The 19,276-nt window shown below is 45.9% G+C and overlaps 1 protein-coding gene across 4 annotated transcripts in view; it reads left to right on the plus strand.

Moving 5' to 3' along the window:
- The window catches only part of LOC144672915 (transcriptional-regulating factor 1-like), a 40,385-nt gene extending 22,293 nt beyond the window's left edge, over window positions 1–18,092 (plus strand). For 3 of the 4 annotated variants that reach the window (XM_078534924.1, XM_078534925.1, XM_078534926.1), the window contains 10 exons: window positions 389–571; window positions 1,618–1,858; window positions 4,091–4,145; window positions 5,976–6,118; window positions 7,461–7,564; window positions 8,680–8,755; window positions 10,903–10,991; window positions 14,985–15,128; window positions 15,993–16,096; window positions 16,754–18,092. In XM_078534924.1, coding sequence (XP_078391050.1) covers window positions 389–571; window positions 1,618–1,858; window positions 4,091–4,145; window positions 5,976–6,118; window positions 7,461–7,564; window positions 8,680–8,755; window positions 10,903–10,991; window positions 14,985–15,128; window positions 15,993–16,096; window positions 16,754–17,045 — 1,431 coding nt within the window. In that variant the 3' untranslated portion in view covers window positions 17,046–18,092. The remainder of the gene's footprint in view (window positions 1–388; window positions 572–1,617; window positions 1,859–4,090; window positions 4,146–5,975; window positions 6,119–7,460; window positions 7,565–8,679; window positions 8,756–10,902; window positions 10,992–14,984; window positions 15,129–15,992; window positions 16,097–16,753) is intronic. The other variant, XM_078534927.1, reaches the window with a different exon arrangement.
- The last annotated feature ends 1,184 nt before the right edge of the window (window positions 18,093–19,276 follow it).

Genomic DNA, 19,276 nt, shown 5'->3' on the forward strand with positions numbered 1-19,276 from the left:
TAGTGAGACTTGAACTCATGGCTTCTGGATCGTTAGTCCAGGCTTTTAGTCCATTATGTTACTGTACCCCATGATACCAGAATGCATCATCTGACAGTCACTGATGAATCCAACCAGGAATTCAGGAGAAACTTCTTTACGCAAAGAGTAGGGAGAATGTGGAACTCACTACCACAGGGAGCGGTTGAGGTGAATAGTATAGATACATTTAAGGGGAAGCTGGATAAACATGAGGGAGAAAGAAATAGAAGGATATGGTGAGTTGAAGAGGGGTGGGAGGAGGAAATCTGTGTGAAATATAAGCACTGGTATAATCCAGTTGGGCCGAATGGCTTGTTTCTGTGATATATATTTGATGTAACTTGATGTAGACTGTTATTTTTTGTAGAATGATGGAGAGAAGCCTCCAAGGGATGGCAGCCAGCTCTCTCCTCCCTTCACAGCCACTTCCATGTCAGTGAAAACTGAAAGATGCAGGCAAGACACCCTCCTGGAGGAGAACACAGGCAGCTTCCTATCTGAGCAGGACATGCCAACCCTCACCAGAATGGTTGACTTTCCAGCACAAGAGGTGGATCAAGTTTATTTTCTGTAACCCTTATTTTCTTTGCTCATTACTCATTTCCTGGTTTCCTCTTCTACAGACTGGCCACTTCCGCCTTGTACCCATGCAGTGGGACACCCCACTGGGAAAGCACTGAGAAGACCCCCTACTTGCACCTCTATAATATCGCCCAGCTCCACCCCTGCCTCAGCCAGACCTTTGTTACCTCTAGGCTCAACTGTTTCAATGCTCTCCCGGCAGGCTCCCAACCTCTACCCTCCACAGCTTTTTGGAGGAGAAAGTTCCAGATTTCCACTCCCCTTTGCTCTCTGGCAGCACCCCTGAATGGCCTAGCTCGAGTTTTAAAGTTGTGCTCCCCACCAGAGGAAGTAGTTTCTTTCTATCAGCCCTATTGAATCCTTGAATCATCTTAAAATAGATCACCCCTTAAACTTCTATATTCAAGGAAAGAAAACTACAGAGACCAAGGCAATTGTACTGCCCCCAACTAACTGCAGACGAGGGGTGGAATCTGGCACTTACTAGTTTGTAAATTCACATGTTTCATGTGCAGTGCCAGCCATGACTCAGTGAGTAGCACTCTCGCCACTGAGTCAGGTTGTGATTTCAAGGCCCACTCCAGAAACTTGACCACTTAACACTTAATTTGAATTGGCACTCCCAGTGCTGCACTGCTGCTAGGTTAAGCCAAGGCCCCGTCTGCCCTCTCAGGTGGATATAAAAGATGGCATGTAACTATTCTGAAGAAGAGCAAGGGAGGCATCCTTGGTGTTCTGGCCAACATCCAACCCTCAACCAACCTCGTTAAAACAAAGTATCTGCTCATTATCAAACTGCTGTTTGTGGGAATTTGCTGTATGCAAATTGGCTTCTTCATCTTTGACTACACTTCAAAAAAAGCACTTCATTAGCTGTGAAGTGTTTTGGGATGTCCTGAGGTGGTGAATGGGGTTACAGAAATGCATGTCTTTCGTTTAGACAATATGTCAGTTATATTTAAGTACAATAATATTAGTGTTAGTGACTCTAGATCTGTTTGTGTTATTCTACAGAGCTCCGAACCTCTCATTCCCAGGTACCATTCTGTCACAGTGTACCAAAGCTATCTTCATTCGACAAACACCATCATGGGAGAGCAGCAATCATCTTCTGGTCTCTCCTTGGAGCCAACCCATTACACACCGCTGCCAATGCTCGATCCTAACCGCAAGGGTTCGGGACTGTTCTCCAATCTCAGCGCCATCGATCCCAGCGCCAATTCCACACCATCCCCGTTCCCATGTAACCAATTCAGTAAGTATCCACGCCTCTCCCTCTCCACCACCATCCTGTCAATAGCTTATTAATTACATGGTTAATGTTCAACGGCAATCACATTGTTAAGACAATTACGTTGTTATCAAAAATACAGAGAGTAACTTGTCAATTTGACCCTTAGTTTTATTGGTTATACTCAAAATAGTACAAATGGGGACAGCTGGAACACTGAGGTCTGGGAATACTGTTGACTGTGAACTAAGTCAATAAACTCTCTCCAGCATAGAAAGAAGCTGTATCTTTGTTTGATCTTCACCAACTGATGTGAATCCAGTTAACACGTCACTCCTCAAAGCAATGACTCTCCCCATTCCACAAGCACTGGTCACACTCCTGGAGCCTACCCATATCCCCATTCTCCCACCTGAAAGCAAATCTCGGGGGTTGTTTGGCCACAATTGGCAACACAGACAAGCTTAACCCCCTCTCCATCGATCGCAAAGGTGTACTTTCCAGAATGGGTCACAAAATGGCCATTAGCAAAGGGATTTTTCCCTCTCCAGTCCTGGAGTAAGGAAACTATTTATATATTCTTACTACTGCCTAGATAAAACAGTACAGAGTAAGAGTCACTGGTTCATCAGCAGAGTAAGGGTCACTCACTGTGTAACTGTACAGAGTCACTGTTTATTCAGGGTAAGGATCACTCACTGTGTAACTGTACAGAGTCGCTGTTTATTCAGGGTAAGGATCACTCACTGTGTAACTGTACAGAGTCACTGTTTATTCAGGGTAAGGATCACTCACTGTGTAACTGTACAGAGTCGCTGTTTATTCAGGGTAAGGATCACTCACTGTGTAACTGTACAGAGTCACTGTTTATTCAGGGTAAGGGTCACTTCCTGTGTAACTGTACAGAGTCACTGTTTATTCAGGGTAAGGGTCACTCACTGTGTAACTGTACAGAGTCACTGTTTATTCAGGGTAAGGATCACTCATTGTGTAACTGTACAGAGTCACTGTTTATTCAGGGTAAGGATCACTCACTGTGTAACTGTACAGAGTCACTGTTTATTCAGGGTAAGGGTCACTCACTGTGTAACAGTAGAGTCACTGTTTATTCAGGGTAAGGGTCACTCACTGTATAACTGTACAGAGTCGCTGTTTATTCAGGGTAAGGATCACTCACTGTGTAACCGAACAGAGTTAATGTTTATTCAGAAGGGTAAGGATCACTCACTGTGTAACCATACAGAGTGACTGTTTATTCAAGGTAATGATTCCTCCCAGTGTAACTGTACAGAGTCACTGTTTATTCAGGGTAAGGGTCACTTCCTGTGTAACTGTACAGAGTCACTGTTTATTCAGGGTAAGGATCACTCACTGTGTAACTGTACAGAGTCACTGTTTATTCAGGGTAAGGATCACTCACTGTGTAACTGTACAGAGTCACTGTTTATTCAGGGTAAGGGTCACTTCCTGTGTAACTGTACAGAGTCACTGTTTATTCAGGGTAAGGATCACTCACTGTGTAACTGTACAGAGTCACTGTTTATTCAGGGTAAGGGTCACTCACTGTGTAACTGTAAAGAGTCGCTGTTTATTCAGGGTAAGGATCACTCACTGTGTAACCGAACGGAGTTACTGTTTATTCAGAAGGGTAAGGATCACTCACTGTGTAACCATACAGAGTGACTGTTTATTCAAGGTAATGATTCCTCCCAGTGTAACTGTACAGAGTCACTGTTTATTCAGGGTAAGGGTCACTTCCTGTGTAACTGTACAGAGTCACTGTTTATTCAGGGTAAGGATCACTCACTGTGTAACTGTACAGAGTCACTGTTTATTCAGGGTAAGGATCACTCACTGTGTAACTGTACAGAGTCACTGTTTATTCAGGGTAAGGGTCACTTCCTGTGTAACTGTACAGAGTCACTGTTTATTCAGGGTAAGGATCACTCACTGTGTAACTGTACAGAGTCACTGTTTATTCAGGGTAAGGGTCACTCACTGTGTAACTGTAAAGAGTCGCTGTTTATTCAGGGTAAGGATCACTCACTGTGTAACCGAACGGAGTTACTGTTTATTCAGAAGGGTAAGGATCACTCACTGTGTAACCATACAGAGTGACTGTTTATTCAAGGTAATGATTCCTCCCAGTGTAACTGTACAGAGTCACTGTTTATTTAGAATAAGGATTACTCATAGTGTAACTGTACACTAATTGTTCAATTCATGTATCCATCGAAAAATATTTTTCTTTCACAGATGGATTTGAGTTTGTTCATAAGGATAACACAGCAACAGTGAACAATCCAATTCCGTGAGTATAATCATCACAAATATGCCTCCAGTGCCACTTTGTAGGCGGCTTTCAACTGTTAAAGAACTGTGGGTCTTCAGTCATTGGACACTGTCAGATATGAATTCCAGATGTCAGAGGCAGTGTCAGTGTTGGGTGTATGGGGGCAAAACATACAGGGGCTTGTTAAGTTGTCCTATGCTGTCAGAGAGAAAATTAAAGGGATTACTACCTTGTGACCAGGGGACGTCCAAGGGACATCTTCAGGCCAGGCACCAACTAACAACACCAGCACTGGACTATTTCTTGTTGCTAAGGTGACCGCTAAGGTGATTCTATCTCTCTTCAGAGAGAATCTAAGAACCAACTTGTGTTGATATTGCAGCTGTCACCTCATCAAGACATTCCAGTTTCACAGCTAACAACAAATTGCTCTGTGCAGTCACTGTGGTTTTGTAGGCAAATATAGCTGCCTATTTATGCAGAGCAAGATCCCACACCTCCCCTACTCTGCCCGTCTCCACCACCCCATCGCAAAATAAAAGTATAAATAATGACCAGATATTCTGCAGGGGCACTAATTCAATATCCTAAGTACCACATTTAATTGTCGCCTGCCATGAATTTAAATTGAATCACAAGGCTGACTGTCATGTCGCCCAATAGATTACTCACTGCACTTAGTATAACATGGAATTTCTAGCACACAATCATGCCATTTGGCCCAAAGGGTCTACACCAGCTTTTATGTTCCACACGAGCCTCCTCCAACCCAGTTCATGTCACCCTCTCACCATATCCTTCTATTCCTTTCTCCTCCATGTGTTTATCCAGCTTTCCCCTCAAATGTATCGATACTATTCACCCCAACCACTCCCTGTGGTAGTGAAAAAAACAAAAAACTGCGGATGCTGGAAATCCAAAACAAAAACAGAAATACCTGGAAAAACTCAACAGGTCTGGCAGCATCGGCGGAGAAGAGCAAAGTTGACGTTTTGAGTCCTCATGTTGAAGGGTCATGAGGACTCGAAACGTCAACTTTGCTCTTCTCCGCCGATGCTGCCAGACCTGCTGAGTTTTTCCAGGTGTTTCTGTTTTCCTGTGGTAGTGAGTTCTACATTCTCCCCACTCTCTGGATAAAGAAGTTTCTCCTGAATTCCCTTCCTGGGTTTATTAGTGACTATCTTATATTGAGACCCCATAGTTCTGGTCACCCCCCCCCACAAGTGGAAACAACTTTACATCGACCATATTGAACCAGGTGTAATTTTAAAGACCTCCCTCAGTTTTCGCTTTTTTAGTGAAAAGAGCCCCAAGCCTTTCCTGACAACTACAACCTCTCAGTTCTGGTTTCATTCTAGTAAATTTCGTTTGCACCTTCTCCGCTGCCTCTATATTCTTTTTTAAAATCTGGAGATCTGAACTGGTCATAGTGCTCCCAGAATGGTCTAACTATGGTGGAGTGCAAGTTTAATATAATTTCTCTGCTTTTCAGTTCCATTCCTCTAGAATTGAAACACAGTATTACGTTTGCCCTTTTAATGGACTTGTTAACCTGCCTCACTACTTTTGGTGACTTGCATATCTGTATCCCTGGATTCCTCTCTGCCCTTCCATTTCATTTAGACACATTCTCAAGGAGAATGTGACCTCTTTATTTTTCCAATCAAAGTGTGAACAGCGATTCTTTTGGAATTACCTTTAGACATCCCGTCATTAGTTGAAGGGATTGCCAGTGGATTTGCTCAGCTTCTTGCTGAGGATCATCTTGTTCGATGAGACAGCTGCGAGGTTGCCCTGACGTTGTCTCCTGGCGACCCACTGAGTAAAGAGTTGTCTTTGTTTCTCCAGCTGCATAAACATCGGGCCTCGTTTCCAGGCTGCAATCCCTGACTTAGTGGACACGTCCCCAGGTGAACAGGACATACATAGAGCGGATTTGGTGTGGAAGCCTTGGAAGGAATTGATAGAAAATGATGAAGTGCAACAGAAGGGTAAGTTAATACTTGGTGCTTTATTCATTCTCCGCCACTTCAACCAAAGTTTAAAATGGGTGTTGGTTAAATTGATCATTTATATTGACCATTAATGTCCATTTCAAAGTTGCTGTTTACAGCTCTGAAGTGCTCCATACATTTAGGGACATACCAGATCAATTTACGCACTCGTTTGTACCTAGTCAAGACACACTCGATTCCAGGACAAACTTAAGAAATAGAGGCTGGAGAAGGCATTTCGGTGCCTCCAGCCTGCTTGCCATTCAACAAAATCGTGGCTGATCCTCTACCTCAACTGTACAATTCGCCATATCCCTTAATTCCCTTCAGGTCCAAAGATTCACAGCTCTCTGGGTGAAGAAATTGCTGCTCATCTCAATCTTAAATGTTCACCCCCTTATCCTGAGAATATGCCTCCTCCTCCTGCTCTCCAGCCAGTGTTGAGTGCTCCATATATCTTGGGCAAGAAAGACTGGTTTATGCACCAGTTCACAACTCTTACGGTGAACTGAATGCAACAACAAACACAAGTAAAATAGCACCTTGTTAATGTCTTTAGTGTACTGAAGCCCTTCTATTCCCCTCTAAGTGGTTTGTACTGAAAATTGACTGCACTATAAGGAAAGCTGCAGGTTCGAATGGAACTGGAAAACCACCAAGGGAAAAGGCTATTGTGCAGAAGGAGCTTTCACTTTCAGCTGTGGTTCAGTAGGTATCACTCTCACCTCGGAGTCAGAAGATTGTGGGTTCAAGCCCCACCCTGGGGATTGGAAAACAAAGATCTAGGCTTATGCTTCAGCGTAGCATTGAGGGAGTGTTGAACTGTCAGTGCTGTCGTCTTTTGAATAAGACATTAAGCTGAAGCCCCATTAGCCCTCTCAGGTGGATGGAAAAGAACCCAGGACCATTATTGGAAAAGTTCTCCCTGCTGTCCTGGGTCCAATATTTATCCTTCAACCAACATCAATGAAACAAGATTATCTGGCCATTACTGTGTTGCTGCTTGTAGGAGCTTGCTGTGCACAAATTGGCTTCTACGTTTCCTGCATTACAACAGTGGACTACATTTCAAAAGTACTTCACTGATTGTGAAGTGCTTTAGGACGTCCTGAGGTTGTGAAAGGCGCTATAGAAATGCAGAAGCAAAAATACTGCAGGTGCTGGAAATCTGAAATAAAAGCTGGAAATGTTGGAAATACTCAGCATGTCTGGCAGCGTCTAAATGCACGTGTCTCTTACTTGCAAAATGAAGAGCCTTAATAAATCAAGAGTTGATCTGATTTCCTTCAATGGAAACCACGTTGGGAATCCTTTTCAATGGTGTGTTTTGTGCTTTCAGTGGAGGACCTGCTGAACATGGCTTGTTCCAGTGTGTTGCCGGGTGGGGGGCTGAACCGTGAGTTCACCCTACACTGTCTCTCCGAGTTGGACGGTGACATCATGGTAAATATTTGCACCTTACTTTCCCAGAAAATATTTTGGGATTCAGTGAATGAGTAATTTGTGACATGTTGTGCGGTGAGTATAGCATATTTGGAACAGAGGGCTTTGTAACCAATTGTTCCCAGAGTTCTCCACTACTGGCAGTAAGAATTCGTCGTCTTGAGTCTGGGTCCAGGTTGGAGGATTAAAAGTCACTCAATGAAGGTGGGTGGATGGAATTGCAATACAGATCAGCCAAGATCTAACTAGCCTCAAGGAGCTGAATGGCTTTATTCTATTCCTATAGGTCTGTTGGATATGAATTGATAGAGATTGATTAGTTAACAACTCCATTTCTCACTGTATTAAGCGATTACCAGGGTGGTAGGAGGCGAACTAGATGGACCTTGGTCTTTCTTCATCTAGCCATTCCTATGTTCTGAGACTCAAACAATCTTGCAACACAAAAGGAGGGCAGTCAGCTCAATGTGTTTGTGCTGACACTTAGTCCCACTTTCCTCGTGCTCATTCCCCCACAGTCCTGCAAATTCCTCCATTTCAATTACTTATTGAATTCCCCTTCGAAAGTTCCTATTGAATCTGCTTCCACCGCCCTTTCAGGCAGCGCCTTCCAGGTGACAACAACTCACTGTGTCAAAAAAAACATTCTCCTCATTTCCCCCTCTGGCTCTTTTCCCGATTCTCTTCAATCTGTGTCCCTCTGGTTACCGACCCTCCTGCCACTGGAAACGGTTTCTCCTTATTTACCCTATCAAAACTATTCAGAATTTTGAACGCCTCGATTAAATCTCTGCTTAACTTTGTCAGCTCTAAGGAGAACAATCCCAGCTTCTCAAGTCTCTCCATGTTAACTGAAGTCCCTTGTCCTGGTTCCATTTTAGTAAATCTCCTCCGTACACTCTCCAAGGCCTTGACATCCTTCATTAAGTGGGCGGCCCAGAATTTGAGACAATATTCCAACTGCCGCCTAACCCAGAGTTTCATAAAAGTTTGGTATTATTTTCATGCTTTTGTACTTGATGCCTCTAGTTATAAAACTCTGGGTGCCTTTTTTTTGAAAAAAACTTCCTATCAACTTGTCCAGTTGCTAAAGAGGCTTTTATTTGTTACCACAGGCTGCACTGGAGATGCTGCTATTGAACAATGGAGCCCGTCCCACATCCCATCCATTGGCTGATTACCATTACACAGGTAGGAGAGTCAGGACATTCCTCAATATGCATTGTTATTACAGTAAGATATTACTGACTACAGGTAGTTTCCAGTATAAAGTCAAACCTCTACAGACAAACAGGAACAATCTATGCACTTTGTTAAAGATGGAACTTCATCACATATCAAAGAGGAAAACACTGCTGAATTTTTATATGATTTTAGATTGAGTAATCTGCATTTAAAATTTGCATTGCTTAGCTGCTCCTTTAGAGAGTTCAGCGATAGCTTGTATTTATGTGAAGCCTTTAATGCAGTAAAATGCCCCAAGGCAATTCACAGATCAGAGAAAATTTGACACCAAGCCACATAAGGTGCTATTAGGTCAAAGAGACGGGTTTTAAGCTCTTAATGAAGGAGAGTGAGGCAGAGAGATTGATGGAGGGGATTACAGAGTTTAGGATTTGGGCAGCTGGAGATAGGGCTGCCAATGGTGGTGTGAAGGAAATCGAGTATACACAAGAGGTCAGCATTGGGGGGATGTGAGATCTGAGAGGGTTGTAGGGCTGGAGAGAGTTACAGAGATAGGGAGGGAGAGATTCAAAAACAAGCACAGGCGAAGTGCTCCCCTGAGGGAGTGCCGCACTGTCGGAGGGTCAGTGCTGAGGGAGAGCCGCACTGCCAGAGGGCCAGTACTGAGGGAGCGCCGCACTGTCCGAGGGTCAGTACTGAGGGAGTGCCGCACTGCCAGAGAGTCAGTACTGAGGGAGCACCGCACTGTCGGAGGGTCAGTGCTGAGGGAGCGCCGCACTGTCAGAGGGTCGGTATTGAGGGAGCGCCGCACTGTCCGAGGGTCAGTACTGAGGGAGTGCCGCACTGCCAGAGAGTCAGCACTGAGGGAGCGCCGCACTGTCGGAGGGTCAGTGCTGAGGGAGCGCCGCACTGCCAGATGGCCAGCACTGAGGGAGTGCCGCACTGCCAGAGAGTCAGTACTGAGGGAGCGCCGCACTGTCGGAGGGTCAGTGCTGAGGGAGCGCCGCACTGTTGGATGGTCAGTGCTGAGGGAGTGCCGCACTGTCGGAGGGTTAGTGCTGAGGGAGCGCCGCACTGTCGGAGGGTCAGTGCTGAGGGAGTGCCACACTGTCAGAGGGTCAGTACTGAGGGAGTGCCGCACTGCCAGAGGGTCAGTACTGAGGGAGCGCCGCACTGCCGGAGGGTCAGTACTGAGGGAGCGCCACACTGCCGGAGGGTCAGTGCTGAGGGAGCACCGCACTGTCGGAGGGTTAGTGCTGAGGGAGCGCCGCACTGCTGGAGGGTCAGTACTGAGGGAGCGCCGCACTGTCGGAGGGTCAGTGCTGAGGAAGCATTGCACTGTCAGAGAGTCAATACTGAAGCAGTGCCACCTTGTCAGAGAGTCAATACTGAGGGAGCACTGCACTGTTGGAGGGTCATTACTGAAGGAGTACAATACTATCAGAGGATCAATACTGATGGAGTGCCACACTGTCAGAGTGTCAGCGTTGAGGGAGCATGTACTGTTGGAGGGTCAGTACTGGGGGAGCGCTGCACTGACAGAGGGTCGGCTCTGAGGGAGTGTCGCAGTGTCGGAGGGTTAGTACTGAGGTTTCATCTTTCCCCTGAGACGTTAAACCAAGGACTTGCCTGCACTTTCAAATGGGCGTAAAGGAGCCGAGAGCCACTAATATAAGGGCAGCAAGGGATTTCTCGCCCTGTCCTGGGGCGAATATTTATGAAACATCACAAAAAAAGATGATGTCGTCATTATCACGATGATGTTAGTGGGATCTTCCTGTGCGCAATTTGACTGTCACGTCTCTTACAACAGGGACAAGACTTCAAAAAAAAGTAATTAATTGACTGTAAAGCGCTTTGGGCATCCTAAGGTTGCAAAATGCGCCACAAAAACACAGGACGGATGTTTTTCCTGCTCAGGTCTCTGGAGTGGGATTTGAGCCCACAACGTTCTGACTCTGAAGCAGGAGGTGTAATTTAGAGCAGTAACCCAATGTGTTAAGGAAGAACAGGGCAGGCACCTGCTTCCTGCTGTTGCTTTGTGAAGTGTACTGGAGCAGTAACATTCACCCCTGACCTAGGACAGCCGGGTTACAGGTGAGCAATTTCACAGCACGTTCACCCTTTCTAACTGTTCTTTCTTTCTCTGGCAGGAAGCAGTAACTGGACTCCCAGCGAACGCAGGGTCTTCAATAAAGCTTTTGGGATGCACAGGAAGGACTTCCACATGGTTCAGAAGATGGTACGTGACAAAGAACAAAGAGGTTGGGGGGCTGGGTGGAGACAAGACTCATTTTAATCCAAGAGTCTAGTCTGTTGCGCACCGACAGCCATACTACAGGATAGGAACTGGACTGAATAACTCAGTGGACTGCACTCATACCTCTGAGTCAGAGGGTCCAAGAGTCAAGGTCCAAACCAGAGACCTTATCACAAAGATCTAGGCTGTCACTCCCAGTACCAGTGCCACCGCACTATGGGAGGGTCAGTAGTGAAGGAGCGCCGCACTGTCAGAGGGCAAGTGCTGAGGAAGCGCTGCACTGTCGGAGGGTTAGTACTGAGGGAGTGCCGCAGTGTCGGAGGGTCAGTACTGAGGGAGCGCCGCAGTGTCGGAGGGTCAGTACTGAGGGAGTGCCGCAGTGTCGGAGGGTCAGTACTGAGGGAGAGCCGCACTGTCGGAGGTTCAGTAGTGAGGGGGCGCCGCACTGTCAGAGGGCAAGTGCTGAGGGAGCGCCGCACTGTCGGAGGGTCAGTGCTGAGGGAGCGCCGCACTGTCGGAGGGTCAGTACTGAGGGAGTGCCGCACTGTCGGAGGTTCAGTGCTGAGGGAGTGCCGCATTGTCGGAGGGTCACTACTGAGGGAGTGCCGCACTGTCGGAGGGTCAGTACTGAGGGAGTGCCGCACTGTCGGAGGGTCAGCACTGAGGGAGTGCCGCACTGTCGGAGGTTCAGTACTGAGGGAGTGACTGTCAGAGGGTCAATAACGAGGTGGTGCCACTTTGTCGGAGGGTCAGTTCTGAGGGAGCGCTGCACCGTTGGAGGGACAGTCTTTTGGATAAGACATTAAACCGAGGGCCATTCTGCCCTCTCAGACCCCGCTTGCATTATTTCAAAGAAGATCGAGGGAATGCTCCCCTGTGCCCTGTAACCAATATTTATCTCTGAATCAAAATCACAACAGCCAGTCTGGTCATTATGACATTGCTGTTTATGTGATCTTGCTGCATGTAAATCAGCTACCACATTTTCTACATTAGAACAATGACAACCCATCAGCAGTAAAGAGCTTGGGCATGTTGTGAAAGATGCTTATAGAAATGAAAGTATATCTTTTTGAGTACTAGTCATTTTTTTCTAATTAGCCTTTGGGACCTGAGTCTGAACCCAGCTCAGAAGTTTCTTAATGTGAACACTAGTGGACCCTGCCTCTCCGCTCCCTTTAGGAACATAGTTGAGTTTTTACAACAGTCAATGATAGCCATGGTTACCATTACTGAGACCATCCTTATATTCCAGGTTTTAATCAACTGTTTAAAATCCATGGTGGGATTTGAACCCATGTTCCCAGAGCATTAGCCTGGGCCTCTGGACTACTAGTCCAGTGCCATTGCCACTACGCCAACATCTCCCACTATCCAAAACTCTGCTGCCCCTATTGTGAATCATACCAATTCCTGTCCACCCCTCACTGCCTATCTTCACTAGCCTACATCAGCTCCTGCTCTAGCAAGTTTAAAATTTTCAACTTTGTGTTCAAAGCCTTCCATGGCCTCACACCTCCCCAACTCTGTAACCTCCCCCAGTCCTGCTACCTTCTGAGATCTCTGTGCTCCTCCAATTTTGGCCTCTTGTACATCCCCGATTTTAACAGCCTTCAGCTGCCTAGGCCCTGAGCTCTAGAATTCCACCACCTCCCCCACTCCCCACTACTCCCCAAGAAACCTCTCCATCTCTCTCTCCCGACTCCTTTGAGGTGTTCATTAAAACCTACCCCTTTGACCTTTATTAAGTGGCTCGGTGTCAAATTCTTGACTCAGTACATTCCTGTGAAACATCTTGGCACACTTCACTATGCTAAAAGCGCTATACAAATGCAGCTTTTGTGGATATTCGGCTTCTGGTATTGCACGTCACAAGAGCTCCACCAAGAGGTCACAACCTGACATGGGCTGATGAAGGAGGGACTAGTGGTGAAATGAGTCAGACGATAATCATTGAAGCTTGAATTTCAGTCTCGTTCAGACTCCTGAGATAGGTGTCTCTCTCTCTGCTGATCGACACTAGCTTCTCAGTGAACTGAACCAATGGCACATTTGGCACTAATCACCAACACCGTACAGCTCCGAGACAAGACGCCTGGACAGTGGCAGAATGAGCTACTCTCATCCAAGGCAGCAGTGGGATGGATATGCTCAGGTTTCCCTAGCTCTCAGTTTCACAATTCTGACCGGGGAATAGACAGTAAAAGGTCACACGCAGTCGCTAGTTATTTGGTGAGGGGAACGAGAGAAACAAAGAAAGAACTTGCGTTTTTATCCTGCTTTCCATGATCTCAGGATGTCTTGAAGCACTTCATGGCCATCGAAGTATTTTGGAAGTGTAGTCACTGTTGTAACGTAGGAAACACAGCAACCAATTTGCGCACAGCAAGCTCCCACAAATAGCAATGTGATAATGACCCAGATCATCTGTTTTAGTGGAATAAAAACAGAAAGTGCTGCTTTAGTGATGTTGGTTGAGGGATAAATATTGGCCTCAGCACACCTGGGAGAACTCCCCTGCTGCTCTTCCAATAGCAGCCATGGATCATTCGCGCAGATAGGGCCCTTGGTTTAACGTCTGATCCAAAAGGTGGCTCCTCCGACTGTGCAGCATTGGGCTCTCAGCCTGGATTACATGTTTGATTCTCTGTATGGGGGAAAATAAGTCTTGAAAACAGCAGCAAATCCAACCACTATCACACCTTGCACACGGGAAACTAATATTTTCTCCCCTCCCCTCCCCTCCTGAAGGCACAGACTCCCGCTGGGGTACAGGTTAGAATTAAAATGAACAATCAGGAATGATTCATTAAATTTTTTTTACTCTTTCATGGGATGTGGGCGTCGCTGGCAAGGCCAGCAATTCTTGCCTATCTCTGATTGCCCTTGAACTGAGCGGCTTGCTAGGCCATTTCAGAGGACAGTTAAGAGTCAACCACATTGCTGTGGGTCTGGAGTCACGTGTAGGCCAGGCTGGGTAAGGACGGTAGATTTCCTTTCTTAAACGGTACTAATGAACCAGATGGGTTTTTACAACAATCGATGATAGTTGTCATGGTCACCATTCCTGAGACTAGCTTTATTTTCCAGATTTGTTAATTGAATTTAAATTCCACCAGGGACCCCCAAAGCATTAGCCTGGACCTTTGGATTACCAGACCAGTGACATTACCAATATGCCCCCACTGTGTGCCGATGCCCAGGGACTCTGTACTTTCTAGTAACCTCTCTGTGTCCATCTACTGGAAAGGGCACCACAGACACATTGTGCTTTACCCAGCTCAGACACAGGCACCCATTCTCCATTCACACACCATCCTGACTTGGAACTATATCGGCCAGTCTGTCGCTGGCTCAGAATCCTGGAACTCCCTCCCTAACAGCACTGTGGACGTTCCTACGCCACATGGACTGCAGCAGTTCATGAAGGCAGTTCACCACCACCTTCTCAAGGGGCAATAAGGGATAGGCAGTAAATGCTGACCAAGCCAGCAACACCCACAACCCATGAAAGAATTTTTAAAAATGGAGGGGACATGGTGTAACAATCTGGAGTTAGTAACCTGACTGGTTCTCTAGGAAAGCACTCCCATCATTGAGAAGAGCAGAGACTGGCAATTGAACCTGGGACTTACCTGGTTTGTGTGGCTTGGTTCCACAAGGTTTAGTGCCTTTAATAACCGAGGCCATTTACTGGGTTAGAGAAAGACTACCTCTAGTGCTGAGAATGTAGAACTCACTCATTACCACATGGGGTAGTTAAGATGTCAAGTGCAGATGCACTTAAAGGGGAAACAAGATGAGGGGGTAAAGGAATCGAAATGTTGACAGGGTGGGAGGTGGGTCGTGTGCAGCATAAACACTGACATGGACCTGTTGCGTAGAATGAATGTGCAGCACATAATCCACTCAAAGTATAATACCATGGAACCTCACAGCCACATTTACTCAATGATCGCCTTGTGACTATTACAGGTGAGATCCAAACTAGTTACAGAATGTGTTGAGTATTATTACAACTTTAAGAAGAGTCTCAAGTTCAACAAGAAGCATCGCCATCGCCCCTTGGACACAGATGAGGATTGGAACAATGTCTTCAGACAAGACACTGACTGTGAGGTGAGTCTCCAACTACTACAATGGCAGATGGAGGAGACCCATCAGACAAGAATTGTAACACATGTGGGTTGTTGCAAGTGTTCCCAGGACAGGTATGGCACGGGGTTAGATACAGAGTAAAGCTCCCTCTACACCATCCCCATCAAACACTCCCAGGACAGGTACAGCACAGGGTTAGATACAGAGCAAACCTCCCTCTACACTGTCCCCATCAAACACTCCCAGGACAGGTACAGCACGGGGTTAGATACAGAGTAAAGCTCCCTCTACACCGTCCCCATCAAACACTCCCAGGACAGGTACAGCACGGGGTTAGATACAGAGTAAAGCTCCCTCTATACTGTCCCCATCAAACACTCCCAGGACAGGTACAGCACGGGGTTAGATACAGAGCAAACCTCCCTCTACACTGTCCCCCATCAAACACTCCCAGGACAGGTACAGCACGGGGTTAGATACAGAGTAAAGCTCCCTCTACACTGTCCCCTTCAAACACTCCCAGGACCGGTACAGGATGGGGTTAGATACAGAGCAAACCTCCCTCTACACTGTCCCCATCAACCACTCGCAGGGCAGGTACAACAGGTAGCTTGTGGTAAGTTAGAACACATTGAACAAGTCAATTGTGATTTTATCTAAAGTTTGTTGAATATATGTCAAAGAACTGCATTAGGGTCTGAGCAAAGAATGTTCCCATTTTATACTGTGATTCATGTAGATCTTGGGGTTGCATGTGTGAGCAGGGGATTTCATCAAGTGTTGAAATACTCTTTTACTGGTGCAGATTCATGGGTAATTGCAATTTTTATTATAATTTAGCCTCAGAATATGTCTAACTTTTTGCTGTTTCATTTGGATTCAAAGCAGCCATTTCCCAGTTCACAATCGATACAGCCTGTTCACAGAGGGGAGCGAGAGAGTCCTTGCCCCACAGTCATCGGCAACTTCCCCTGCAAACAGTGTGGAAAGTAAGTGTACCTCACATCAACCATACAACAGAAATGGAAACACAGAGACAAAGACAGAAAGGCAGAGACAGAAACACAGACGGGGACAGAGATAGAGAGGCAGAGTCACAGACAGAGACAGACAGAAATAAAGACATGAAATGCTGGAAATACTCAATGGGTCTGGCAGCATCTGTGGAGTGAGAAACAGAGTTGAAGTTTCAGGTCTGTGACTTTTCATTAGAACTGGGAAAAGTTGGAAATTTAATAGATTTTAAGCAGGTGAAATGGCAATGGATGGAAAAAGAACAAAAGGGAGGGTCTGTGATAGAGTGGAAAACGGAAGAGGCCAAATGGCAACAGAGTTAGTCATGCAGTGCCAAAGGGAGAGGTAATGGGCAAGAATAGAAACTAAAGATGTGCTTAGAGCAGGTGTGAATGGTAGATACAGGGACACACAGAGAGGCACAGACAGGGTGGGGCAGATAGACACAGACAGATGAACAGAAACATCCACTAACAGACAGGGATAGGGATACTGCCACTGAAACAACACAAGTTTACTCTCAGCCATGAAATGAAGTCGTACCTTTATTGCACACACGCAACACCACAAGAGTTCCTACTAATCATTTTTAAAACTATTTCTCTCCTCCACAATCCTAAAAAAACCTGCAGGATGTTTTACAAAATCAAGAGTCGAAACGCTCACATGAAGATCCACAGGCAACAGGATGACTGGCAGCACAGGTCTCAAGATGCCCTTTATCCTCCAGTCACCTATACAGGGGCAGCCTTGGCCAAATCGACGACTACCCCGCCTGCCTATCCCAGCTGGGACAACAGAGAGATCCAGGAGCAGCTGGAGGCCATGTCGGAGGCTATGACCTGTACAAGTCTGCCCCCTCTGTACCACCAGGATGTCAAACTGAATCTTGCCAAAGAAAAGTGCCAAAATATTTTCATATAACGAGCTCAAGGGAATGGGCCAAGACAATTCTTTGTAAAGCACTAACTGTGAAGATTTAAATGTCTCTGGCGTACAGAGGGCGCAAAGCCACAATCCTGATTTATGCACAGTGACTTTGGTTTAACATCTACAGAAACTGAACCCCTTTTACCAATGAGCATTTACAGCACTGGGACTAATGATTTTATTCATTTTCTCTCACTGGTAGCTTTTTATATTCAAATTATGTATTTGACATTTTTATTGACGTAGCGTATTTGTCCATCTATCCATTTTTGGTTAACTCTCAAATCCCCTCTCACTGCTTCACGACCCCCCTGCACCCCCCCACCTCCCCCACCACGTCCCCCACCCCCCGCCAACTTCTCATTTTTGTTCCTCTTATTTTAAAGGTGTTGCGGGGATGTGATTTTACAAGTACCAGTTTCTCCAGCACATCACCCAAGTAGCCATCTCTCTTGTGCAAGGCAATTGACAGTGACATTTAAAGTCTCTTTTACATCGCCAAAGTATGCACAAGACATCTAACACGGGTCCGACAGCCTCCACATGTCCGTTCCAAGTTGGCTCAAGCCAGGCACTGGGTGGGTGGAATAGGATTTGAATTCTAATCCTTGGCTCAGCATCAACCCAAACTCACGCCACCTGGGGGTCCTCCCAGAGGCTTTCACCACGAGGCTCAGGAGGGCTCTGTTACCTCCAAGTCGAGCCTCTCTTCTAACCTGTACCTGCCCTCCGTCCGACGTGCAACCTCTTCGCCCGAATGTGAAATCCGAGGTTCTCAATCTCACTTCCCTCGTTGGTCATTCTCAAATCCCACTGCAACAGGGATGCAGCTTCCCCTCATGATGTTCTGCACAAGTTCTTAATCAGAACAACAAAAAAAAGCGGAGAACTCAGAACGTAGCAAGCCGACCCTGCTCCTGTGAACTGGTTCGGAAGCCAATCGCATAGTAAAGGCAGGTCTACCTGAAGACCCAACATTCACACAATGAAAAAAAAAGAGGCATATGATTGCCAGTAAAAGCAAGTCTCCATTAAGTTCCACTCCACTTATTCCCTGTTAACTTCCTTCCAATAAATCATGAACATGGGAGACTTTTTTAAAAACACAATGATTTTCTATTCTTAAAAACTGGAATCAACTTTATGTATCAGGCTATTTTTATATATATATAAAAACACACACAAATGTCGTTCGGTAGTACAGAACTTGAAATGAGATTTTTTTGTCAAAGTTTTTCGTCTTGCACCCATCAGGACAATTCACAAGAAAATACCAATGTCAGGGGAAACAACATATTTATATTGTGTGAGAAGAGAGTGCTGATTGGTTGGTAAGTGAACTCTGACTAGTAGTTGATAGTGACTGACAGTTAACTGCCAAGCATTGTTTGAAATTTAAAGCGGGCAGCTTGACTGATTCGTCAAGACATTGCCCTGGGGAACGAACCAGCAAATGGTTGTCACTTATTTTGTTTAGCCTAAGCAGGAGCAATGTGTGTACGTGTTCCTTCTGTCTGCAAAGAACAGGGCCCTGTGTATTAATATGTGCAGCTTCCAATACATGCAAACGTGCCACACTGTGAACCTGACTGACAATCTTAAAATGGTTGTCAGCGTAATTCTTAGCACACTGAGGATTATTTAGCAAACGTTGTCAAACTGCAGAATCACCTCTAATATTTGACACTTGCGAGTTTTGCAAGCACAGGCTGTTTGGGTATGGTCCATAACTTGCCTGTTGCAAACAGCAGAAGGGACACGCTGTTTGGTACGATCCACCAGTCTTTGGGGCTGTACGGGCTATTTACCTAGCATCACACTGGCACTGAAACTCATACATCATATTATTCATTACTTTGATAGGCAGAATGTCTTTTTGGCTTGACAGCAGCATCCTGTCAGTGGCAAATATCACTTATGTTGCTGCTGCGATCGGACAACCAATTTAAGGTAGTCAGTCGAGTTTGCAGTGTGGCACATTTGCATGTACTGGAAGCTACATATGTTAATACACAGGGCCCTGTTTTTTGCAGACAGAAGGAACATTTACACACTTTGCGCCTGTTTCAGCCAAACAAAATAAATGACGGCTATTCACTGGTTCATTCCACAGGGCAATGTCTGGACGAATCAGAGTCAAGCTGCCTGGTTTAAATTTCAAACAACGCTTGGCAGTTCATTGTCAGTCCCCATCAAATGATGCATTCTCCATGGGAACGTCTCTA

This window comes from Cetorhinus maximus, unplaced genomic scaffold, assembly GCF_964194155.1.
Source record: "Cetorhinus maximus unplaced genomic scaffold, sCetMax3.hap1.1 HAP1_SCAFFOLD_140, whole genome shotgun sequence".
NCBI lineage: Eukaryota > Metazoa > Chordata > Chondrichthyes > Lamniformes > Cetorhinidae > Cetorhinus > Cetorhinus maximus.